This window comes from Geotrypetes seraphini, chromosome 11, assembly GCF_902459505.1.
Source record: "Geotrypetes seraphini chromosome 11, aGeoSer1.1, whole genome shotgun sequence".
In the NCBI taxonomy this organism is placed as follows: domain Eukaryota; kingdom Metazoa; phylum Chordata; class Amphibia; order Gymnophiona; family Dermophiidae; genus Geotrypetes; species Geotrypetes seraphini.
In genome coordinates this window covers 32893726-32916073 of record NC_047094.1, presented here as the reverse complement: position 1 = coordinate 32916073, position 22348 = coordinate 32893726, and the positions used below count along the sequence as shown (strand labels likewise).

Sequence of the window (22348 nt, the reverse complement as noted above, 5' to 3'; positions counted from 1 at the left end):
GCTTAACAGTTGGCACTAATTGCCTCTAGTGCCAGCATTAGGTTCTGAGCATCAGCCTGAATCAGATAAGACACAATTTAAGACTGCTGAATTCTCCTGTCTCTTTTTGTTTTTCCACTTGACATAAACTAAACTAAACCTTAGGTTTGTATTCCGCACCATCTCCATGGTCGTGGAGCTTGGCACGGTTTACAGGAATTGTAATGAGAAAGGAACTCCAAGGAAAGGGCTAGATGAAGATCGGAGGAAAGAAGAATGTTAGAGGGCTAGGATGTCAGATGAGGAGGGAGTGTTAGATTTTTGAGAAAAGCCAGGTTTTCAGATGTTTACAGAAGGGTTGGAGAGCACTCAGGTTCCGAAGAGGGGAGGTAAGGTTGTTCCAGAGCTCGGTGAATCTGAAGGGGAGGGAAGCCCCCAGTTTTCCTGGGTGGGAAATGCCTTTTAACGAGGGGAAGGATAATTTCGATTTTTGGGTAGGTCTGGTGGTATTAAGATTCGAGGAGTTCCAAGAAAGTGGAATTAATGGAGGAAGGATGCCCTGGAGGATCTTGAAAGTTAGGCAGATGCATTTGAAGTGGACTCTGGAAATTATCGGAAGCCAGTGAAGCTTGAAAAGGAGCGGTGAGACGTGATCGAATTTACTTTTTGCAAAGATAAGCTTGGCCGTGGCATTTTGAATCCGTTGGAGTCTGTGAAGATATTTCTTTGTTAGGCTTATGAAGATAGAATTGCAATAGTCCAGTCTGGAGAGGATGATGTATTGGACGAGAACGGCAAAATGTTTTTAATGGAACAGGATCTTACTTTCCTCAGCATGTGTAGGCTGAAATAGCATTTTTTTACCAGGGAGTTGAGGTGGTCATTGAAGGACAATGTAGAATCAATGATGACGCCCAGGACCTTGCTGGAGAATTCGAGTTGCAGAGTGGAGCCAGAGGACAGTGGGATTTAGGTGGGTAGCTGAACTAATTTTGGGCCAAGCCAAAGTAGTTTTGTCTTGGATTCATTCAATTTCATTTGGACGGTGTGGGCCCAGGATTGGAGGTTCGAGATACAAGAGGATATGTTCTCTGAGAGATTAGTGAGGTTCGAGTCGGTCTCAAGAAGGACAAGGATGTCATCAGCATAGGTGTAGATTGTTTCAAGGGGGGATAGATGGAGGAGTTTTAGAGAGGACATATAAATGTTGAAAAGGATAGGAGATAAAGGTGAACCTTGCGGGACTCCACAGATTGGTATCCAGGGGGAGGATGAGATGCCATTCATGTTGACAGTGTAGGATCGGGAACGAAGGAATTTTGAGAACCATTCAAGGACTATAGAGGTGATGCCAATCTCGGAGAGTTGGTAGATTAGAATATCATGGTGAACACCGTCGAAAGCGGCAGAAAGATCGAATTGCAGGAGGACGGCGAACTTGTTGTGGGAGTGAAGTTGTTGAACCTTGGAGATTAGGGAGGTCAGTAGGGATTCGGTGCTGAAATTGGGACGAAAGCCATATTGGTAAGGTAGGAGAATGGAGAATTTCTCTAGGTAGGATGAGAGTTGGGTTGATATGATGGACTCGAGCATCTTGGTTAGGAGAGGGATATTTGCTATTGGGCGATAGCTGGATGGTGTGGAAGGGTCGAGGTCAGGTTTTTTTAATAGAGGGGTTAAGGCGATATGGCCCATTTCTAGGGAGAAAAGGCCCGAATGTAGGGCGGAGTTTAGGAGTTTGGTAATGGAAGAGATGGCCTGAGTGGGTATTTCCTCGTAGAGGTAGGAGGGGAAAGGGTCTAAAGAACAATTGCAAGATTTCATTTTGAGACAGAGTTTGAGGATGAGGGATTCGGATATGTGCTCAAAGGCAGCCCAGAATCTGTCGGCTGGGATAGTGCTAGAGGCCAATAGAGTAGGGTTGGAGTCAGTGAGCACCAGGGAGTTGTAGGAGACTGCAGGTGGGAAGGAGCATCGTAAGGTAGAATTTTGCTAGAACTTCGGCTGAGGGAGAGGAGGGGAGAGAGGTGGAGTCTTTTCTGGAGGTTAGAGAGCGCCAGATTTTGAAAAGTGTACTACTCTGGTTGTTGGATCTGTTGTCTGGATTTTCTCACCGTAGAAGTTCTTCCTTGCTTTTTTTAGTGCTGAATTGTAGAGCTTAATGTTGGCTCTCCAGGACTGTTTATCTATAAGGGAGTTAGATTTTTTCCATTTGCGCTCCAGAGCTCGACATTTCTGCTTTAGTTCTCTGTGATAAGGGAGGTACCAGGGGGCTTTGCGAGGGTAGGAGATGGATTTGGTGGAAAGGGGGGCAAGGGAGTGGTAGGTGGACTCGGAGCGGTCCAGTTATGCCAGTTGAATTCAGGGTCTGCAGGCTTAGGAGCAGAGGAGAATTGTTTGAGAAATTTTGTCCAGAACAAGTCGCTTGAAATTTTTTTGCGAAAGGTGATGGAATTAGAGGAACGGGGAGGAGGCCCGAGATGCGACATGAAAATGGGGAGGCAGAAGGTCCCAAGGAAGTGGTCAGACCAGGGGACCTGTTCCCAGCGGGTGTCACCGGCTGAGGTTTTGTAGCGGTAAGATCAAGGAAACTAATGAGGTCTAGAGTGTGTCCCTTTTCATGGGTTGGGGATGGTGAAGGGGGGGAAAAACCAAGAGAGATGAGGAAGTTCTTCAGTTCGATCGTATCCTTGTTGGTGTTGTCATCAAGGTGGAGATTGATGTCCCCAATGATCAAGAGTCTTTGAAATTTGAGGAAGGTGTTTGATATGATTTCGAGAACGAGATCAGAGGATTTGTTCCAAGGGGTAGGTGGGCGGTAAAGAAGTAGGATACCCAGTGGGTGAGGTTGGAGTTCGTCATTGACCGAGGCTAGCATGTATTCTAGAGAGGTGTGGCTGCTCTTTTCGATGAGCTGGACATCAAAGAATGATTTGTAAATTAGTGCCAGATCGCCTCCTATTCGGTTAGTTCTGGGAGAGAAGAGACCTTGGTAGCCTTGGGAGCAGAGTTCATTTTGTGTAAATATGCATGTTATTGGCTTTCAACATCTATAAGAGAGATTTGCATGCACTGCTTCCAAATCTTTCTCATGCATATTCATTGTGGATATCCTGAAAACCTGACTGAACATGCACGCAGCCTAACAGTTGGCGCTAATTGCCTCTAGTGCCAGCATTAGGTTCTGAGCATCAGCCTGAATCAGATAAGACACAAGACTGCTGAATTCTCCTGTCTCTTTTTGTTTTTCCACTTGACATGTTTAAAAAAATATTTGGTGAAAGTTCTGAAGATGACTACAGATTCATTGCCCACTATTACTAAAGCCCTATTTATTTTGGGTTCTGGCAGACCAAGAGAAGGGAAAATGAATCTAATGTCCTTAGGAGGTTATTACACAGAGAGCTTCTTTGCCTTTGAATTGGACCGCAATACTGTATTGAGACTTTCCTTTAGGCATTTAGAAGAGTTGTTTTTGGCATCTGAAATAAGGATATTTCCGGACCTGCAAAGGAGACTCAGATGAGGCGTAAGGCCTTTCTAGCTGTCCGGGCTAGGGTCCAAGCTTTGGGTCCTACTTATATTTTAAGATTTCCTTGTACATGTTATATAACTATTTTAAATTTAGTGTAAACCGCTTAGATGTAATAGGCGGTATATCAAATTATAATAAACTTGAAACTACATATTTGTTTAATTACTTATGAAAGCAAACAATTTCAGTTTTATTAACCCAAACTAGATTTTCTAAAAGCTAAGGAAGATAGAAACGTGATTGTTAGCACCTATAAGTTCACTGCTGGATTGGGCTAGGCTGGGGAGGGTGATTTGGGTAGATTTAAAAGTTTTGATTTAGGGAGCTGGGGCACATTGCGGGGAGCAGCTGGATGGAAGAAGGATGGCCTGCCTATCTTTATTGCATTACCTGGGACTGGAGGTGATTTTGGCATCCTGGGTGGGATTGGCACACTGGAGTGACATTATGGCAGAGACCTGAAACACCTAAAAGCTCTGTGGCGCATGGCTGCAGGGTGTGGCCAAAGGGCCCTACCTAAGGGGCACGCTTAGCCCCAAGGAGCACCAAGGATTACTGAGCTCTAATTTCCTAATCTTTTGTGATATCCTCTAAAGTCAAGAAAAGGAAAGCTCAGGTCAAGAACTCAGCAGTTGAGAGTACCCATATAAGGGGCCTTATGGATAAATATATTATAACTTTGTTGGATTCTAATACCCAGTCTGCTTTATCTCTTTCCACTAGTGAATCTACTATACTATATGATTGCCGACAGGAGGGTCCCTAATACCTCCTGCCAGAACAGCCCCCTGGGGCCTAAGATTCCGATTGGCCCATGTACCTAAGACCCCTCCCCAGTGCATCCCATAATGCACTAGGAAGGGGCAGGTCTGCCTCATTTTGATGGAGGCCGGCCTATTGGACAGAAGGTGGGAAGACCTGTCTGGCCAGCCATCATTCAAGGTTAGCTGGGGGGGGGGGTCGCAATTTCTACGGTGGGGTGAGGGTTTCTGGCAGGAGGGATTAAGCATCCTCTTGCCGGTTTCGTTCAGGGGGGTGAGGTTGTGGGGTGTTCCAGCAGGAGGGATTGGGCACTCTTCTGCCAGCGATCATCGGGGGGGGGTGTTCTGGCAGGAGGGATTGGGCACCCTCCTGCTGGCGATCATCAGGGGTGGATGGGTATGTTCCCAGCAGGAGGGATTGGGCATCCCTTCTGCCACGTTGGGGGGAGGGGTAACTAGCGGCCACAGTTTCAGCCATTAAACTTATGTAACTGGGAGATCCCTTGCTGTGATAAGCTTAGCGGCCACGTCTATTTATAATGTAGGCCAGCATTTTGCTGGCCTATATTGTATGTGTCTCCCACTGGACTAGGGAGATGCATACACCGCCTAGGTCCGTCTAAGGCTACTTCTGGGCGAAACCATGCCTGCTTCTAGCCTTAGGCAGGCTTGCATGCCTCCCTATGCTCTCTGAGGAGCCTCCAATGTAGGTGGCCTACCTCTGGAGCTTTTTTTTAAAAAAAACAAAAAACAACCATGCCTCCCGATTGGCTAGTTAGACAGCAGTAGGACACCTACTGCTGCCTAGAATCAGGACGCCGTGTATAGAATCCTGGCCTTAATGTTCAGCTATGAATTTTTCTAATGTATAGTATATTATGTTTTGTCATGATTTGCGTGTTTTAATGTGTTTTATGATTTTGTATTTTATTTTATTATCTCCTCTGTGATGCTTGGACATAGGGCGGATAATCAAATTTTATGAAACCTAAGCGATCCAGGGCAGGGCCAGCCCAGAACATCATCATTTTGGGCATTTGGGTTTTTTTTCTTACCACGCTTTACTATAAAGGTTTTCTATTAGCCCTCTTAACATATGGACCGTTCAAATCTTGTTTTATGTAGCAGATGGGAAGGTACTTGGTATTCATTTGAAAAGGAAGCTTTTACTAAAGGAAATGCACAGCTCAAGTCCAAGAGGGTTGATTTCTCAGGATACTTTAAACTAGGCCTTCCTAGTGAATCTATAGTCAGTCCAGTTTCAAGATACCCATCATGAATGAAATATATGCACATGCTGATATATAAATAAATTTTATCACATTCACTGAGATGGCATATTGTTGGGATGCAAACATAAAACCAGCAAATTTCTTTTGTAGTGCTAAGTTTTGTTTTGTTTTTTAATTCTTTTTTCTAAGATGATGAATCTCAATGGAAAGGCCCTTTTTACTTCATCCAGGGAGCAGATCCTCAGTTTGGTCTTATGAAGGCCTGGTCTGTTGGTGACCCTGATAAAGGAGGAGACGAATGGGATCAAGAGATCAGATTGACAGAGGAAGCTGTACAAGCTGTTAACAAGCTAAACCCCAAACCCAAGTTCTTTGTATTATGTGGGGACCTTGTACATGCTATGCCAGGTAAGACTGTTAGATACCAAGACCTGTGGATTTCTTGGCAACTAGTAATATGTAAGTGTTACTGTAAATCACCAAGACTGGAAGGAGGGACAGTATATAAATAAATGAGCATTAATATATCATAGGGCTCCTTTTACAAAGCCCGCTAAATTGCACGCGCTAGCCGCTACTGCCTCCTTTTGAGCAGGTGGTAGATTTTCGGCTAGCGCACGCTAATCAGGTGCATGCATTAAAAACACTAGCGCACCTTTGTAAAAGGAGCCCATAGTAATATCATAAATGTCAGCAGAAAACCTATCCATCCAGTTTGTACAACAAGGCAGCCCTAGAGACCCAGTTTAAAGTGTGAAGGTCTTAATTTTTTTTTAGATTCCATGCTTTTTCATATAGAAAACTTATGTGTTAATCCCATGTATAAAGGTAATTGTAACTTCATTAAAAAGAATCATCTGTAATTGCTGTGGAATTGTAATTACGTAAATTTTGAATTAAGATTTTTGCTTCATTTGTTCCTGGGGGCTCTGCATCACTATGGTATGACATGAATGCTAGGATTTGCCCTCTAGATCAGTGGTTCCAAGCCCTTACCTGGAGGACCACTAGCCAGTCAGGTTTTCAGGATAGTCCTAATAAATATGCATGGAGCAGATTTGCATGCCTTCCACCTCCATTATATGCAAATCTCTCTCATGCATATTCATTAGGGTTATCCTAAAAACCCGACTGGCTGGTGGTCCTCCAGGACAGGGTTGGGAAACACTGCTCTAGTTGATAGTGTCTCCTCACACCAGGAAGGTGTTAAGATGGCAGTTGCTGAGAATGGATCATTAGAATTGTAGAAAGTTGAACAGCTGCTCCAATACTCGTAGATTTCTTAGAGGCTGTATGAAATTTTTTTTAAATTAAAAATGCAAAAACATACAGTCATCAAGTTAGTTGTCCAAGATGGACAATACAAGGATGTCCTTGCAGCAAGGAGTCATGAAAAGGAAAAAGGGTTAGAAAGATCTTGCAATGCCATCTATGGTATTTGTTGTGTGAACAGCCTAGTTTCATCCACCTCTATAAATCGAAAGATGATAATAAAGCGTCTATGATAAATTTCAGAGTCAAAAGGAGAGATTAGCAAAGCCAGCATTTTCTTTGAACTGCATGAGGGAGCCTGTTTTAAATGGAGAAGTGAGCAGTGATCTACAACATTTTTAAGAGATGGTAATATGTCTACTGTTTCTCTGAATTGCTTTTTGATGCCAGAAAAATACATTTACAACAGCAGCCAAACCAGAAAAGGCTCTATTTTCAAAATAAAATACTATTGGTTCACAAATAACAAAAATTATAAACGTGATTGTTTGTATGATCCAAATGTCAGAAGAGGTAAAAGACAAAACTCCACTGTAATAAGTTGTTTCAAATAAGAGTTCACATTGAGAGATACAGCCATACTTTGCAGTCTCAATATGACAAGGCTATGCAAATTTTAGCCAAGTATGCATATATAAAACATTTGCTTGACAAACCTTTAAGCACATAGTCCAGCAAAGCCATTACAATAAAAATGTAAAAAGCACTAAAATAATAAATATAGCAAAGACATACTGTAAAAGAAATGTAAAATTGAAACAAACAAGCAGCACAAGAGTAAATAACCAGATTATAATCCTAACAGATCCCAGCATCCATCTCAGCCATTCCAAAGCCAACTGAAAAAACAGGTTTTCATACCCCTTATGAGTTTCTGATTATATTTTTCTTATGAAGGGAAGGCATTTTATAGGAAATGATCATGTGATAAAAATGCTTTGCTCTTACTAAAAAAGGAAGAAAAATTGTTTTATTTTTATTAACTGGAATGTATTAGCTTTGGGAATGTACATCACCTATGTATTTGTATTTTGTTCATTATAGTAGGAAATGCATTTCTGTTTTAATTTCTCCCTGGCGGTATATAAGAATAAAATTATTATTATTATTACTATTATTACTGTGGTATCTAGCTAGTTTGACTTCTTTTGGTTCCCAGTTTAATTTTTGTCTTCATATTTACATTTCTAATTTGTGATTTCTGTATTTGGTGAGGCATTGTGTGTGTGAATGAGGTGTAGTTTTCTGCAGAGAGGCTATATGCAAATAGAACTTTGAAGTAGTTGTATTGGTGTTTTAGAGCTCCATGTAATATTTGTAGCACTGCCTATTAAGTAGGGTTCATGTTAGAATCACAGGAATTGATGCTAATTCAATTTACTACATCTATGTTGTTATTTTTCTAGGTTTTGTATTACTTAACAGTGGGGTCCTTTTACTAAGGCTCACTAGTCATTTTAGCACGCGCTAAACGCTAACACGTCCATAGAATATATTGGACGCGTTAGCATTTAGCGTGTGCTAAAACGGCTAGTGTGCCTGTGTGTTCTGACTGAGAAAAGGCTGAGAACCACAATTTTCATTACTAGGGGTTTCCAGAATAAACACAGAAAGCTATTGAGAAAGAGAGCATCCTGTCCTTGTGGCCCCCTGCAACTCTGTTTCAGTAGTTAAGCTTCCAATAATTGGCCTATGATGCAAAACTCGTATCCATTCTAGGAAATCCCCTTTTATTCCAGATTTCTAGGACAAATTTTCCCAGGTAATTGTATCAAATGCCTTTCAGGCATTGAGGGTCACTGTTGCTGTTTTTTCTTATTTGTTTCCTTTTAAGTGGCGTACTATCATTGCTCGCAACATGTTCATCCCACTGGTCTCTGGATTCATCTGCTGCTGTGATAAGGAAGGAAAAATTATGTTCTTACCTGTTAATTTTCTTTCCTTTAGTAGCAGCAGATGAATCCAGAGCCCCACCCTTTCTGTTGATACTCGGTTCGTTGGTTGGTTGTCAGTTTCAGTTTGGTTATTGTTGGTGGTTGTTTTCTGTATTTTCTCTATTACATTTGATTGATGGAAAGAAGTTTTTTGGCATGCTCATTGTTTCCTGGTACCGGATGCTTGGGCAAGGAGCGATACTGGGTGTACAGGAGGAATGCTAACCTATAAGACCACCTGTTAATCAGTTTCTCTATCTCCACCTGCTGGTCAATGTGTGCTATCCCACTGGTCTCTGGATTCATCTGCTGCTACTAAAGGAAAGAAAATTAACAGGTAAGAACATAATTTTTCCTTCTGGCCTGATTGCCAGTTGCTAAAATCTTAGCATCTTGGTTTAAGAAAGAAATTGGTCCTGATTTTGGAATCACTACTATGTAAGATTGATTTTATGGCTTCACACTGTGCTTCTCAACCTGCGGTACCAACCAGTAGACTTTCAGGGGTAGATGGGTCTAGTGCTTGCTTACTCTTCCCCCCCCCCCTTTTTTTTTTTTTTTTTTACAAAACTGTAGCGTGGTTTTTAGCACCGGTCATGGCAGTAATAGTTCCAGTGCTCATAGGAATTCCGAGTGGCTGAGCTGTTACTCGCAACCAGTGCTAAAAAACACACTACGGTTTTGTAAAAGTGGGGGTTTAAAAAACCTAGAAATAGCTTTTCAGTAAAAGAAGTAATCTTTCAGTAAAAGAAGCATTAATGAATTAAACTACAGCTTCTTTCACAACATCTCTAAATACCAGAAACAACTTAAAATAAGAATCATAATTTAACTGGGACATTTTTCTCTAAACATTTTATAGAGGTCTTCAGCCTTCTTAAACTGAACAGTTTTTATCCCACTATAGTTAGCATACATAATAGGATTTAAGCATCACTATTCACTAAATTTAGGAGATACAATCCACTAGATAATGTTATTTTATTAGTTGAACTTATAGGCAGAGGATTTGTATTTAGAGAGATGTATGCCTACATTTACTGTTGCAAAAATAAAAATGTGCTTATCCCTAGATAGGATAATTTTATAAGCACATAAAACAGCATTTTACATTCATAAATTGGCACTTATTTTTATGCAGTAAGCACATTGGTGTTCCTTGGGGGTCTGAAGTTGGGCAGTATTACAAAATGGCATTTGTTAACAAAATTTGTGCTTATCCATGCAAACTTAGGTGTAATTTTATGTGGGAGCTTTCACGAACCACACTCATTTTATATGTACTTGTGAAAACTCAAGGATGGCCCCAATTGGTTCCAGAGCATAGAAAGTCTTAAAGAATCCAGTCAGATGAATGAGTTTGAAAGAAAATAAGTTAGTGATTTTAATAGCATGCATAATGCAGAATATATTAAAGTAAAAATGGGAATTCATCCCTTAATTACCAGCTTTTCTGTCCTATTCTTAAAATGTTCCCTGTTGTTTTAGGTCAAAAAGGCATAATAACTCAATATGTAACGCAATGTGCAAATGATGAAATTATTCAGAATATGCATTTACCAGATACAATTTATTGCTTGAATTAAACAAGTCACCAAGATGCTCAGTTTGCAATGAAGTAAAAAACTTGTGTATTTGGGAATTAAAATAAAAAGTCAGCTGTGATAAAGTAACAGTCTCTGCATGTGGAGATAACGAGTCAAAGCACTGGGCATAATTATAGAAAATCCATGAACATTAGACATCAAAAGGCCATACGGAAGCACTGAGAATTTAAAAATGGGAAATTTGAGAGCACTATAGATTATAATTTAATGAAAGCAAAGTAGGATGTAATTTGCTCCTCGGCTAAGTGTACTTATAGCACAAAAAACTCCACTTCTGAGAAAATAGTCTTACAGGATGGTAACTTTGATATTTTTGACTTAAGACTTTATAAGGGGAAGGGGACTTGTATACTGGCTTTTTGTGGTTACACATTCAAAGCAGAGGATTAAATGACTTGCCCAAGGTCATAAGGAGCAGTGCTAGGATTTGATCCCATGCTGAAGCAGCAGCTCTATCATTAGGCCACTCCTATGTCTTCTAGAAATTTTTAAAATTCAGCTTGGCATAACAACTTGTGTTTTGTTTTGTTTTTTAGTGGGGGGAGGGGTTAGCAAGAGGAGAGGAAACAATCTAGATTTTCTACACTTACTAACAAAATGTTTCCAGAAATACTATCCTTTTTTAAAATTATTTCAAATTTGTCTATTAAGCAACAAATCTTACACATTAGAAATTAGTATAGCCATACAAATTAACTACAGAAAGAAAATAGAAATGAAGATATGAAAGCAAAATAAGACATGTACTAAACTTAACCCAAAATTATGGGGAAAAGAAAGCCAAAAATACAAAAGGGAAACAAATACACTTCCCCCCTCCATATTCGCGCTTTCCGTATCTACGGATTTGATTATTCTTGGTTTTAAAACAAAAAATGCTTTTTCATTTTCTGGGCTATTTTAAGCCCTGTAAGCCCCCACTTAAGCCTTACCTGATGGTCTAGCGGGTTTTCATGGCAGGAGTGATCTTCCCATGCTCTTGCCCCATGTAGATCGCTCACAGGAAATGGCTCAAGAGACTACGGGAGCTCAAGCAGCCATTTCCTGTGAGCGATCCGCACGGGGCAGGAGCGTGGGAAAATCGCTCCTGCCTGAAAACCCGCTAGACCACCAGGTAAGGCTTAAGGGGGGGCTTTCAGGGCTTAAAATAGCCAGGGGAAGAGGTGGTTAGGGGCAGAACTGGCCCAAATATTATTCACGTTTTTTTAAATATTCGCACGCCGGTACTGCCCCTAACTACCGCGAATACGGAGGGGAAGTGTAGTCATAAAGAAAAAAATTATAGTAAAACAAAATGGGAGCTGCTGGGTGTGAGATCTGTCCCATTATATTAGCGCACTGATTCTGGGGGACCACCAGCCAGTTGGGTTTTTGGGATAGCTCTAATGAATATGCATAAGAGAGAGAGATGCTTACAATGGAGGAGACATGCATATTCATTAGGATTATCCTGAAAACCTGACTGGCTGGTGGTCCTCCAGGATAGAGTTGGGAACCACTGTATTAGCGGGAAAAGAAAACAAAAATAAGGATGTCTTGTTTATGAATGTTAAGATACTTATGTATCTAGATGGAAAAATGCTTGAATACCTTAATAAATTCATGTAAACCATTCTGAGCTCCCTTGGGAGAACGGTATAGCAAATTGAATGAATGAATGGTTTTTCTTGTGACGTAAAAGAAATGGGAAGACGTTTCTTTTAATTCATCCTGAGGTAATGCAGAAGGGATATCCTTCATTCTCCGCTATCCATGTAAAGGTAGCCTACTTGGGGTCCATTGTTTTTTTGAAGGGAGTTTTCAGCATTTGCTGCTAATAAGATCAAGATTGCTTTAGCACTATTATCTCTTTCATGGTGGTGGTGATGTCCCTCTGCAGCTAAATGAAAGGAGCTGTATGAGCAACATGTGTGGAAGTAGTTCTATAAAAGCTATCCCATTGTGACAGTGGCAAGACATTCAAATTAAATAGAAAGGACTATGAGGAATAAAAGGTCATTTTCATGAATATATGCTTAAATGGCCTATTTAAAATATTGATTGGCATACTTTGCTGTTAGGTATGTACAAGGGCAAAGTTTACAAGTATGCACAAGAATTATAAAGTGTGCTATTCTATGCGTGTATTTAAAAATTACAGGCACAAACATTTACATTTGCTCCAGGAAGTTTCCATGCCTGCAATTTAGGCATGATTTCTGTCTCTCAACGCTAGAATGTTATAAAGACCAAGTAAGTACCTATCTCTTTATAAGATAGCACCGATATAGATGCCTACTTACTCTCCTAAACCAAGTGCCTTGTTATAAATTAATAATAATAATAATAATAATTTATTTTTATATACTGCTATATCAAAAAAGGTTCAAAGTGGTTTACAACATGGTAAAATACATACAATCAAAATAGAGATAACATAAAAACAATCAGTTAAAATTAGAATGCATCAATTAAGAAACAGTAAAATTGAAGTACTTCAGTTAAGGAATAAAATGAGTTAAAAAGTTGTAATTCTAGGATGTAGACATGTCGAACAGACGGGTCTTTAATGTTTTCCTAAAATCAAAATAGGAAGTAGCCTCTAATATAAGCTTTCCCAGCCACATATTCAGTTTAGCAGCCTGGAAGGAAAAAATTATATAAAAAACCTTCTTGGCAGGATTTTAAAGGGAGATAGTTAAATAGATTTATTCTAGGTGTACTCTTGTTAAGATAATTCAAAAGGAAGCGAGAAGCAAGATAGTCTGATAATATCCCCAAAACTGCTTTGTAACAAATATAGGAAAACTTAAACAGAACTCTGGACTCTACTTTCTGTTTGTTTTAGAAGACTCATTATTAAATGAATACATTATTGCATAGTGATATTCCTTACAGATAGGATTCATTAGATGGTGGGAATTATGTTGACATCCTCAGCTGAGAATTTTGTGGTGGCAGTATGGCATATCCTTATTTTCTTGTCTATTGATTGATCTTAAGAAAAAGTCATCTACTGTGTTAAGTTCTTCATCGTATGTCCTGCAAAATAACATATTAAGGACTCATTTCAAGTAATTTTGCTTTTCTGCTTCACATCCATTGAAAACAATTAAAAATAAGATCCTAAAACTTGAGTGAATTTTTTTTTTCTCTCACCATGATTCTATATGAATTTCAATGCCCTGCTTCTCAATCCCATCTCTTAACACTATGGTCATACATTTAGATTTTGGTCTGAATATTGTATTGTTTTTAAAAAATCTTTCTGTAAAAATATTTATCCCAGGACAAGCAGGCAGCATATTCTTGACTGATGGGTGACGGCACCGACGGAGCCCCGGTACGGACAATTTTAGAGTGATTGCACTCTAAGAACTTAGAAAGTTCTAGTTAGGCTGCACCGCGCGTGCGCGAGTGCCTTCCCGCCCGACAAAGGCGCGCGGTCCCCAGTTTCTTAGTTTCCGCGGAGCTAAGAAGACGCGTGTTCCAACGGCTGTTGGAAAAATTTTCTATTTTTACTCGCCTTCCCGCTCGCGCGTTTTTTTTCCTCGTGAACATTTCACGTTCTTGTTTTCTTTCTTTTGCTTAAAAAAAAAAAAGGTCTATTTTTTTTATTTTTTTTTTCGGTCGGCCCCGGCGGGGCCTGTTGGCACCATCGAAGCCTCGGGCTTCGATTTTGCTACGGCCGTTTTTCCCTTCATGCCCCCTTCACCGGGTTTTAAGAAGTGTCAGCGGTGTGCACGTCCTATTTCCCTCTCCGACCCGCACAAGTGGTGCCTTCAGTGTCTGGGTCCGGACCATAGGGCAGAAACGTGCACCCGCTGTAGTTCTCTTCAAAAGAGAACTCTAAAGAACCGCCAAATTCAGCAGCGGATTCTTTTCGGTGCCGCCATGGAAGTACCCCCGGCATCGACACCGACATCTTCCACCAAATCGGCACCGGTGACTTCGACACCGCAAGATCCATCCTCGGTGTCGCACCCTGTAGGTAAGCCGGCTAAGAAGCCATCCCCTACTGTCCTTGGCCCGCCAGTCGAGCAAGCAGTGAGCCAAGTCCTGCAGACTGCGTGCCGGCCCCGCAAACGCTCCGCTCCCATAGAAGTTACTGCCTCTTCATCGGCATCGACTTCGCCTGAGCGTCGAGCTGCACTGCAGGTACCGAGCAAGAAAAAAGCGGTACCGGTGCCATCGGGACCGTCTTTGGATGAGAGAATAGCATCCATCCTTCAGGTCCAGCTTAAGGAGCAATTACAACAATTGCTCCCGGCTCTGCTGACTCCGAACCTACCAGTGTTGGTACCTACTGAGCCTTCGGCGCTGATTGTCGACCAGCCCATGTTATCGGCACCGCACAAATCGGTATCTATGCCTATTCTGTCGACGGAACCGAAGTCGCTTCGGCGTACTGCTTATTCTGCTTCTGATCCGGTACCGTTCTCTGACACCCGTACCGCTGTACAGTCACCGGGTACGGTGTCGACACGGTCAGGTAAGTCGGTACGCAAAACCAAGCATACCGAATCTTTTACTCCCCTTTCTCAGGGCCGTCTCCCATCGGTACAGGACCCTGATTTGTGGGATGATTCTGATGACCCCCTCGGTACCGAAGATTATTCATCAGATGAGGATAATCCATCGGTGCAGGATCCTGCTAATAAGCCAGAGCACTCCTCCTTCACCAAGTTTCTTAAGGAGATGTCAGACACCCTTTCAATCCCCTTGGAGTCTGACTCTAAGAAATCCAAGGCATTTCTCGATGCTTTGGATTTTGACCAACCTCCTAAAGAATTTTTAAAGTTACCTCTTCACGACATCTTGAGGGAAACTTTTTACAAAAATTTAGAAACTCCTCTAACCATTCCAGGAGCTCCTAGAAAACTGGAATCACTTTATAAAGTGATTCCAATTCCAGGGTTTGACAAACATCAGTTGCCCCATGAATCTCTACTGGTAGAGTCAACCCTCAAAAAATCTGCTGGCTCTAGTGTGTATGCCTCTGTCCCTCCTGGCAGAGAGGGCAAGGCCATGGATAAATTTGGTAAAAGACTTTACCAAAATGCAATGTTGGCAAACCGTTCAGGTAATTATGGGTTTCACTTCTCCTTCTACCTGAAACATCTAATCCAACAAGTAGCCTCATTTCAAAAGTATATTCCTGACCGCAAACTTCCTGCATTTCAACAATGCACTTCCAGTCTTTTGCAACTCAGGAAGTTTATGGTCCGTTCCATCTATGATACTTTTGAACTCACATCCCGAGCCACGGCTATGTCTGTGGCGATGAGGCGGTTGGCTTGGCTTCGTGTCTCAGACCTTGATATTAACCACCAGGACCGCCTCGCCAATGCTCCCTGCCTAGGGGATGAGCTGTTTGGAGAGTCTATGGATACCACCACTCAAAAGCTTTCTGCCCATGAGACGAGGTGGGATACTTTATTGAAAAATAAGAAGAAACCTCCTCCTCTTCGTCCTTTTAGACAGCAGCCATCATATCAGAGGCGGTTTTCTGCTCGTCCAGTTCAGCCTCATCCTCCTCAACCTCGAAGGCAACGGCAACAGCAACAACAGGCTCAGCAACAACAGCCGCCTGCCATAAAACCTGTCACTCAGACTAAGCCGACTCAGCCCTTTTGACTCTCTTCTCAAGGGCATTGCCAATCTTCCTCCCTCCTGTCCTCTTCCACAGCCCATAGGAGGTCGAATAACCATTTTTCACTCTCGATGGGAAGTAATCACCACCGACCAGTGGGTGCTCTCGATCATAGCCCACGGCTACTCCCTCAATTTTCAGACTCCTCCGCCATTAGGCCTACCAAAAGAGTCTGCTTCCAACAAGTCTCAGTCCCTCCTTCTCGCTCAAGAGGTTCAATCCCTCCTTCCTCTCAATGCCATCGAAGAAGTTCCTCAAGATCAGCGAGGTCAGGGATTTTACTCCAGGTACTTTCTAGTTCCCAAAAAGACCGGAGACCTCAGACCCATCTTAGATCTAAGAGATCTCAACAAATGTTTGGTCAAAGAGAAGTTCAAAATGCTCTCTCTTGCCACCCTCTACCCTCTTCTCACTCAGGGCGACTGGCTATGCTCCCTCGATCTCAAAGAGGCTTACACACATATTCCTATCCATCTGACGTCCAGGCAATATCTGCACTTTCTCATCAATCAACATCATTATCAGTACAAGGTGCTACCCTTCGGCCTGGCCTCCTCTCCCAGGGTATTCACCAAATGTCTGATTGTGGTAGCGGCCTATCTCAGCTCTCACAACTTTCAAGTCTTCCCTTATCTGGACGACTGGTTGATCAAGGCTCATTCCCCTCAGGCGGTTCTGCTTGCCACCAATCAGACCATTCATTTCCTTCGACTGTTGGGATTCGAAATCAATCTACCCAAGTCGCACCTCATTCTGACCCAGCGACTTCAATTTATTGGAGCCATTCTGGACACTGTTTTGATGAGGGCGTTTCTTCCATTCAACCGCCTTCAGACCATCCTTCATCTCTGTCGGCAGGTGTTTCAACAGATTACCATCTCTGCCAATCACATGATGGTGCTCTTGGGGCACATGGCTTCCACAGTGCATGTCACCCCCTTCGCACGTCTCCATCTGCGTACTCCGCAATGGACTCTAGCGACCCAGTGGTCACAAGCGACGGATCCTTGCTCACAACACATATCTGTGACCTCGTCTCTTCGACAGTCGCTTCTTTGGTGGTTGACATCTTCAAATCTATCCAGAGGTCTACTGTTCCATCTACCTCCTCATCATTTTGTGATCACCACAGTCGCCTCCCCTTATGCCTGGGGAGCTCACCTGAACGAATTCCAAACTCAGGGCTTTTGGACTGCCCAGGAAAAGAAACACCACATCAATTTCCTGGAACTCCGAGCAATGTTTTATGCCCTCAAGGCTTTTCAACATCTTCTCTTTCCTCAAGTACTTCTCATTTGCACAGACAATCAAGTTGCAATGTATTACATCAACAAACAGGGAGGGATGGGCTCTCGCCTGTTGTGTCAAGAAGCCCAACGGATTTGGTCTTGGGCAACAGCTCGCCACTTATTCCTGAAGGCTGTCTACATTCAAGGGGAACAGAATTCCTTAGCGGACAATCTCAGCAGAATTCTTCAACCTCACGAATGGACTCTCGACCCTTTGACTCTCCAGTCCATTTTCGCTCAATGGGGCATTCCTCAGATGGACCTTTTTGCAGCTCCTCACAATCATCAGCTGCCCCTGTTTTGCTCCAGACTCTACTCTCCTCACCGTCTGGCACCCGATGCATTTCTCCCAGATTGGACCAATCTCTTCCTATATGCATTTCCTCCTCTACCGCTCATGCTGCGGACTTTGTTCAAGCTCAGGAGGGAACGAGCCACCATGATTCTCATCGCTCCACGGTGGCCCAGGCAACATTGGTACTCCCTTCTACTTCAACTCAGTTCCAGGGATCCCATACTTCTTCCACTGTTTCCTTCTCTGCTTTCTCAGCATCAGCTGACCCTACTGCATCCCAATCTACAGTCTCTGCACCTGACAGCTTGGTATCTCTCGGGCTGACTTCGGCTTATTCACTCCTTTCTCAGCCTGTCCGCTCTATCATTGATGCTTCCAGGAAACCGGCCACGCTCCAGTGTTATCAGCAGAAGTGGTCTCGGTTTTCTTCTTTGTGCCTCTTACATTACCATAATCCCATATCTCTAGCAGTGGGACTGGTGTTGGACTATATTCTTTCCTTATCTGACTCTGGTCTTAAATCTATTTCTATCAGAGTTCATCTTAGTGCCATTGCTGCATTTCATGAGCCTATTCATGGAAAACCCCTCTCGGCTCATCCTTTGGTTTCTAGATTCATGAAGGGCCTTTTCAATGTGAAACCACCTCTCAAGCCCCCTCCTGTGGTCTGGGATCTCAATGTGGTTCTTTCTGCTTTAATGAGACCTCCTTTTGAACCTTTGGCCACAGCGCATTTCAAATTTCTTACTTGGAAAGTGGTCTTCCTTATAGCGCTCACTTCTGCCAGGAGGGTCAGTGAGCTGCATGCTCTAGTGGCCGATCCACCTTTCACTGTATTTCACCATGATAAGGTGGTTCTCCGTACACACCCCAAATTTCTTCCTAAGGTTGTGTCTGACTTTCATCTTAACCAGTCCATTGTCCTACCTGTATTTTTTCCAAAGCCTCATTCTCATCCAGGTGAACAGGCTTTGCATACCTTGGACTGTAAACGTGCTCTGGCTTACTATCTTGAACGCACTAAGCCTCTCAGATCATCTCCTCAACTGTTTTTGTCCTTTGATCCTAACAAGTTGGGTCATCCTGTATCTAAACGCACTCTATCCAATTGGCTTGCTGCTTGCGTTTCTTTCTGTTATGCTCAGTCGGGCCTGACACTGGAAGGTTCTGTCACGGGCCACAAAGTTAGAGCTATGGCAGCGTCTGTAGCTTTCCTCCGCTCCACTCCCATTGAGGAAATCTGCAAGGCTGCTACTTGGTCCTCAGTTCATACTTTTACATCACATTATTGTCTGGATGCATTCTCCAGACGGGATGGACACTTCGGCCAATCTGTTTTACAAAATTTGTTTTCCTAATGGCCAACCTTCCCTCCATCCCTCTTTTTGTTAGCTTGGAGGTCACCCATCAGTCAAGAATATGCTGCCTGCTTGTCCTGGGATAAAGCACAGTTACTTACCGTAACAGGTGTTATCCAGGGACAGCAGGCAGATATTCTTGCGTCCCTCCCACCTCCCCGGGTTGGCTTCTTAGCTGGCTTATCCTAACTGGGGACCGCGCGCCTTCGTCGGGCGGGAAGGCACTCGCGCACGCGCGGTGCAGCCTAACTAGAACTTTCTAAGTTCTTAGAGTGCAATCACTCTAAAATTGTCCGTACCGGGGCTCCGTCGGTGCGTCACCCATCAGTCAAGAATATCTGCCTGCTGTCCCTGGATAACACCTGTTACGGTAAGTAACTGTGCTTAGTGACCTAGGTGTCACTGAGCCTGATATTAGTCTCTAATGTGGACATACTGGCTGTTAAGGGAAGTCTGTGTTCTGGAATCAGCATGAGACTTCATCTGATAATTTTCTAGTTTGCCCAACCCCAGAGGAGGTACTGGGAGGTTATGTGGTAAAATTATATATTCTCATGGTTTTGGAGAAAAAGTATCATTTTTCTTTCTTAGCCCTAAAATCTAGAGAAGCAACTTACCCTTGAAACTTGTCTGATCTACTCGGGTAGCCAGGGTTGGATTAGTGAAACATTGCTCTAATAAGAGAAGGAAGTGTGAGATTGCTGCTACTTGAGACAATCTAAATGCTCTGGTTCGACTCAAACACTCGGCTCAGCATTACTCTAGGTACATCATGGAAGCAGCCACATGCAGTTTTTCTTTTTCTATCAAACTAGACTGAACCCTGGGCCACTCAAGCTAGTGGGATCTCTAATCATACCATACCACATGGTGGTGCTTGCGCAGATGAGCTGCTATCACCGTTAGGCACTTTGTGAATTCTCTTAGTGGCGATGAGAGGCCAAAGGGCAGAACTTTGTACTGGAAATGTTGTTTCAGAAATGTGAAGCAAAGGAAATGCCAGCGGGATGGATGAATTGGGATGTGAGTGTATGCATCCTTGAGATCTAGAGTGGCTAACAAGTCGTATTGCTTCAATAGAGGAAGAATTGCTGGAAGAGGAATCATCCTGAACGTCTCTTTCTTGAGGCAGGCAGAGAGATCTGAGGTCAAGAATGGGGCGAACGCCCTTTTTATTTTGAGGGTGAGAAAATTGGGAATAGAAACCTTGGCTTGAGTACTTGGAACCTGTTCGATGGCATTGTTGAGGAGCAAAAGGGAAATCTCTGCTGCAAGCTGCAAAATATGATGGTATGGAATCTTAGAAGGGTCTAAAGTTGGGAGGGTATAGATTTGTGAAAGGAATTAAGGAAGTATCCCTGGGAAACTATGCCAAGGACTCATTAGTCTATTGTGACTGCCAGGCTAAAAGGAAGTGTGTTAGCCACCCTCCCCTCCCCCCACTAGTAGAGAAGGTCAAAAACCGAAACTTACCTCTTATTCCGGTTTGCCGTAAGTTACATCAGAAGGAGGGACTCGGCGGCAAGAAGGTTTTGGACCAGTCCTGCATGCAGGAAGCTTCTAAGAGCCTGATAGGCCGACCCCGAGAGGCGTGAAGGGGCTGACCCAGGAGAGTCACAGGTTTGTTTTGTTTTGCAAGGGAGGGAGGGAGGCTATTGGACCCGCAATAGGGAGGGAGGGAGGGGGCTGCTGTGGCAACTGCGAAGGGGGGGAGATGCTGAAGGGAATGGAGACAGATGCTGAATCTGGTCTGGGGATTGGGGACCCATGTGGGTGGAGCTGGAGGAAAGGGAGAGGTGCCAGACCCACACCTAGGTGCTGATGGGAGGGGATAAAGGTGTTAGACCCATGGAAAGGGAGCTAGAGGGAAGGGAGAGAGGTGAAGGACCTGCAGGGAGGAAGAGAGAACAAAAGAGAAAGAGAAAAGCTGAACTAAGAGGATGAAGGAAGAGTGAGTGAAATATTGAACATAGCAGAGGGAGGGAGGAAATAGAGAGTTTGCGAGACACTTTGGTGTAAAGGAGTAAGAGAGGGGAGAAGCTGGACACATGGAGATATACAAAAAGAGGGGAGATGGTGGGCATGAATGGGAACATAGGAGCAGGGACAAAAAAGGGAATGCTGCATGTGGGTGGTACATTGGCACAGGGGTAATGCTAGACATGGGAGGATATATGGACATAGAGAAGATGAGAGACATGAGAAGATGTGAGACATGGGAGAGAATAAGAAACAGAAGGAAGATACTGGACAAGGGGGGGGCATAGTGATATAGAGTAGTGATACTGTACACAGGAGGACGGGATCATAGAATGGTGAGATGATGAAGGCAGGGAGAAGGGCATGGGGAAATACTAGAAAGGGACGTATAGGAGACATAGAGAAGGGAGATGTTGAACATGGGGAACAATAATACATACACAGAGATAGAAGATGGATGGTGAGCATGGCAAAAGAAGAAATGTCAAATAGGAGACCCTGACAAGTGAGTTAAGAGATGACAAAAGAAAACAGAGACCAGCACCATGTATCCTGCTAGAGCTGATGTTAGACATAACTGGGGACTGCAAAGCCCAGGCCGTGCTTCTTTAGCTTCCAGCTGGCTCTCTCTGACCAGGGGGCAGTTGCCCTAGTTGCACATGACTATTCCTGTCATGTGTGACTGCAGTATTCTGTTAGTATGATTTTTCTGTGTAGCATTCTGTAATAATTTGGCTTATTCAGTTTTCTCGATAGTGAAGAGGATATTTGTGAAGGGGAGGAGATACAGGGGTTTTGTTGATCCTTGCTCTGTATTATTTGTGTTTATAAAATGTCAATTGTACAGAATATTGTTTCTTTTTATACTTAAATAAAGTTCAATATCAAATCATAATTAGTCGAGGCTTGTGTGGTTTGCAGGATGGGGCAGAGACGAGAAGAAATTTTTTTCCCCATGTCATTCTCTACACTCTACTCTTTGTGATTCTGGGCAAGTCACTTAACCCTTCATTGTCCAATAAGTGTATATAATATGTAAAAACCACTTTGATTGTGACCACAGAAAGATGGTATATCGAGTCCCTTTCCCTTTTCTATTGCCTTTGTCCAGATTGGTTTTGCTGTGTACTGCTCTGGGCGAATCCTAATAATTCAGCTGCTGAAATCTGTAATTTTATTTTATTTTGAAGTATCCACTAGGTTGGCCACTCAGTGTCACCGTATTGCTTTTACAGTAAGATCAGTAAAATTGTTTATCCCAGGACAAGCAGGCATGATATTCTCACATGTGGGTGATGTCATCTATGGAGCCTCGATGCGGAAGCATTTTCAAGCAAACTTGATTGAAGTTTGCTCTGCTGCTCCACGCATGCGTGCCTTCCTGCTCCACTAGGGGGCGCATCCCCTCGTGGTCTCCAGTTCAAAATTTTCCGCTGAGCCTAGAAGTCGTGTTTTTTCAGGCTCTGCCCCAACT

General features: G+C 43.0%; 1 protein-coding gene across 1 annotated transcript in view; it reads left to right on the top strand.

Annotated features, from left to right (window-relative positions):
• CPPED1 (calcineurin like phosphoesterase domain containing 1) overlaps positions 1-22348 on the top strand; it is a 68009-nt gene that overhangs the window by 5568 nt on the left and 40093 nt on the right. Inside the window, 1 exon segment of the mRNA XM_033914817.1 lies at positions 5697-5915. Within this exon segment, the coding sequence (XP_033770708.1) occupies positions 5697-5915 (219 nt within the window).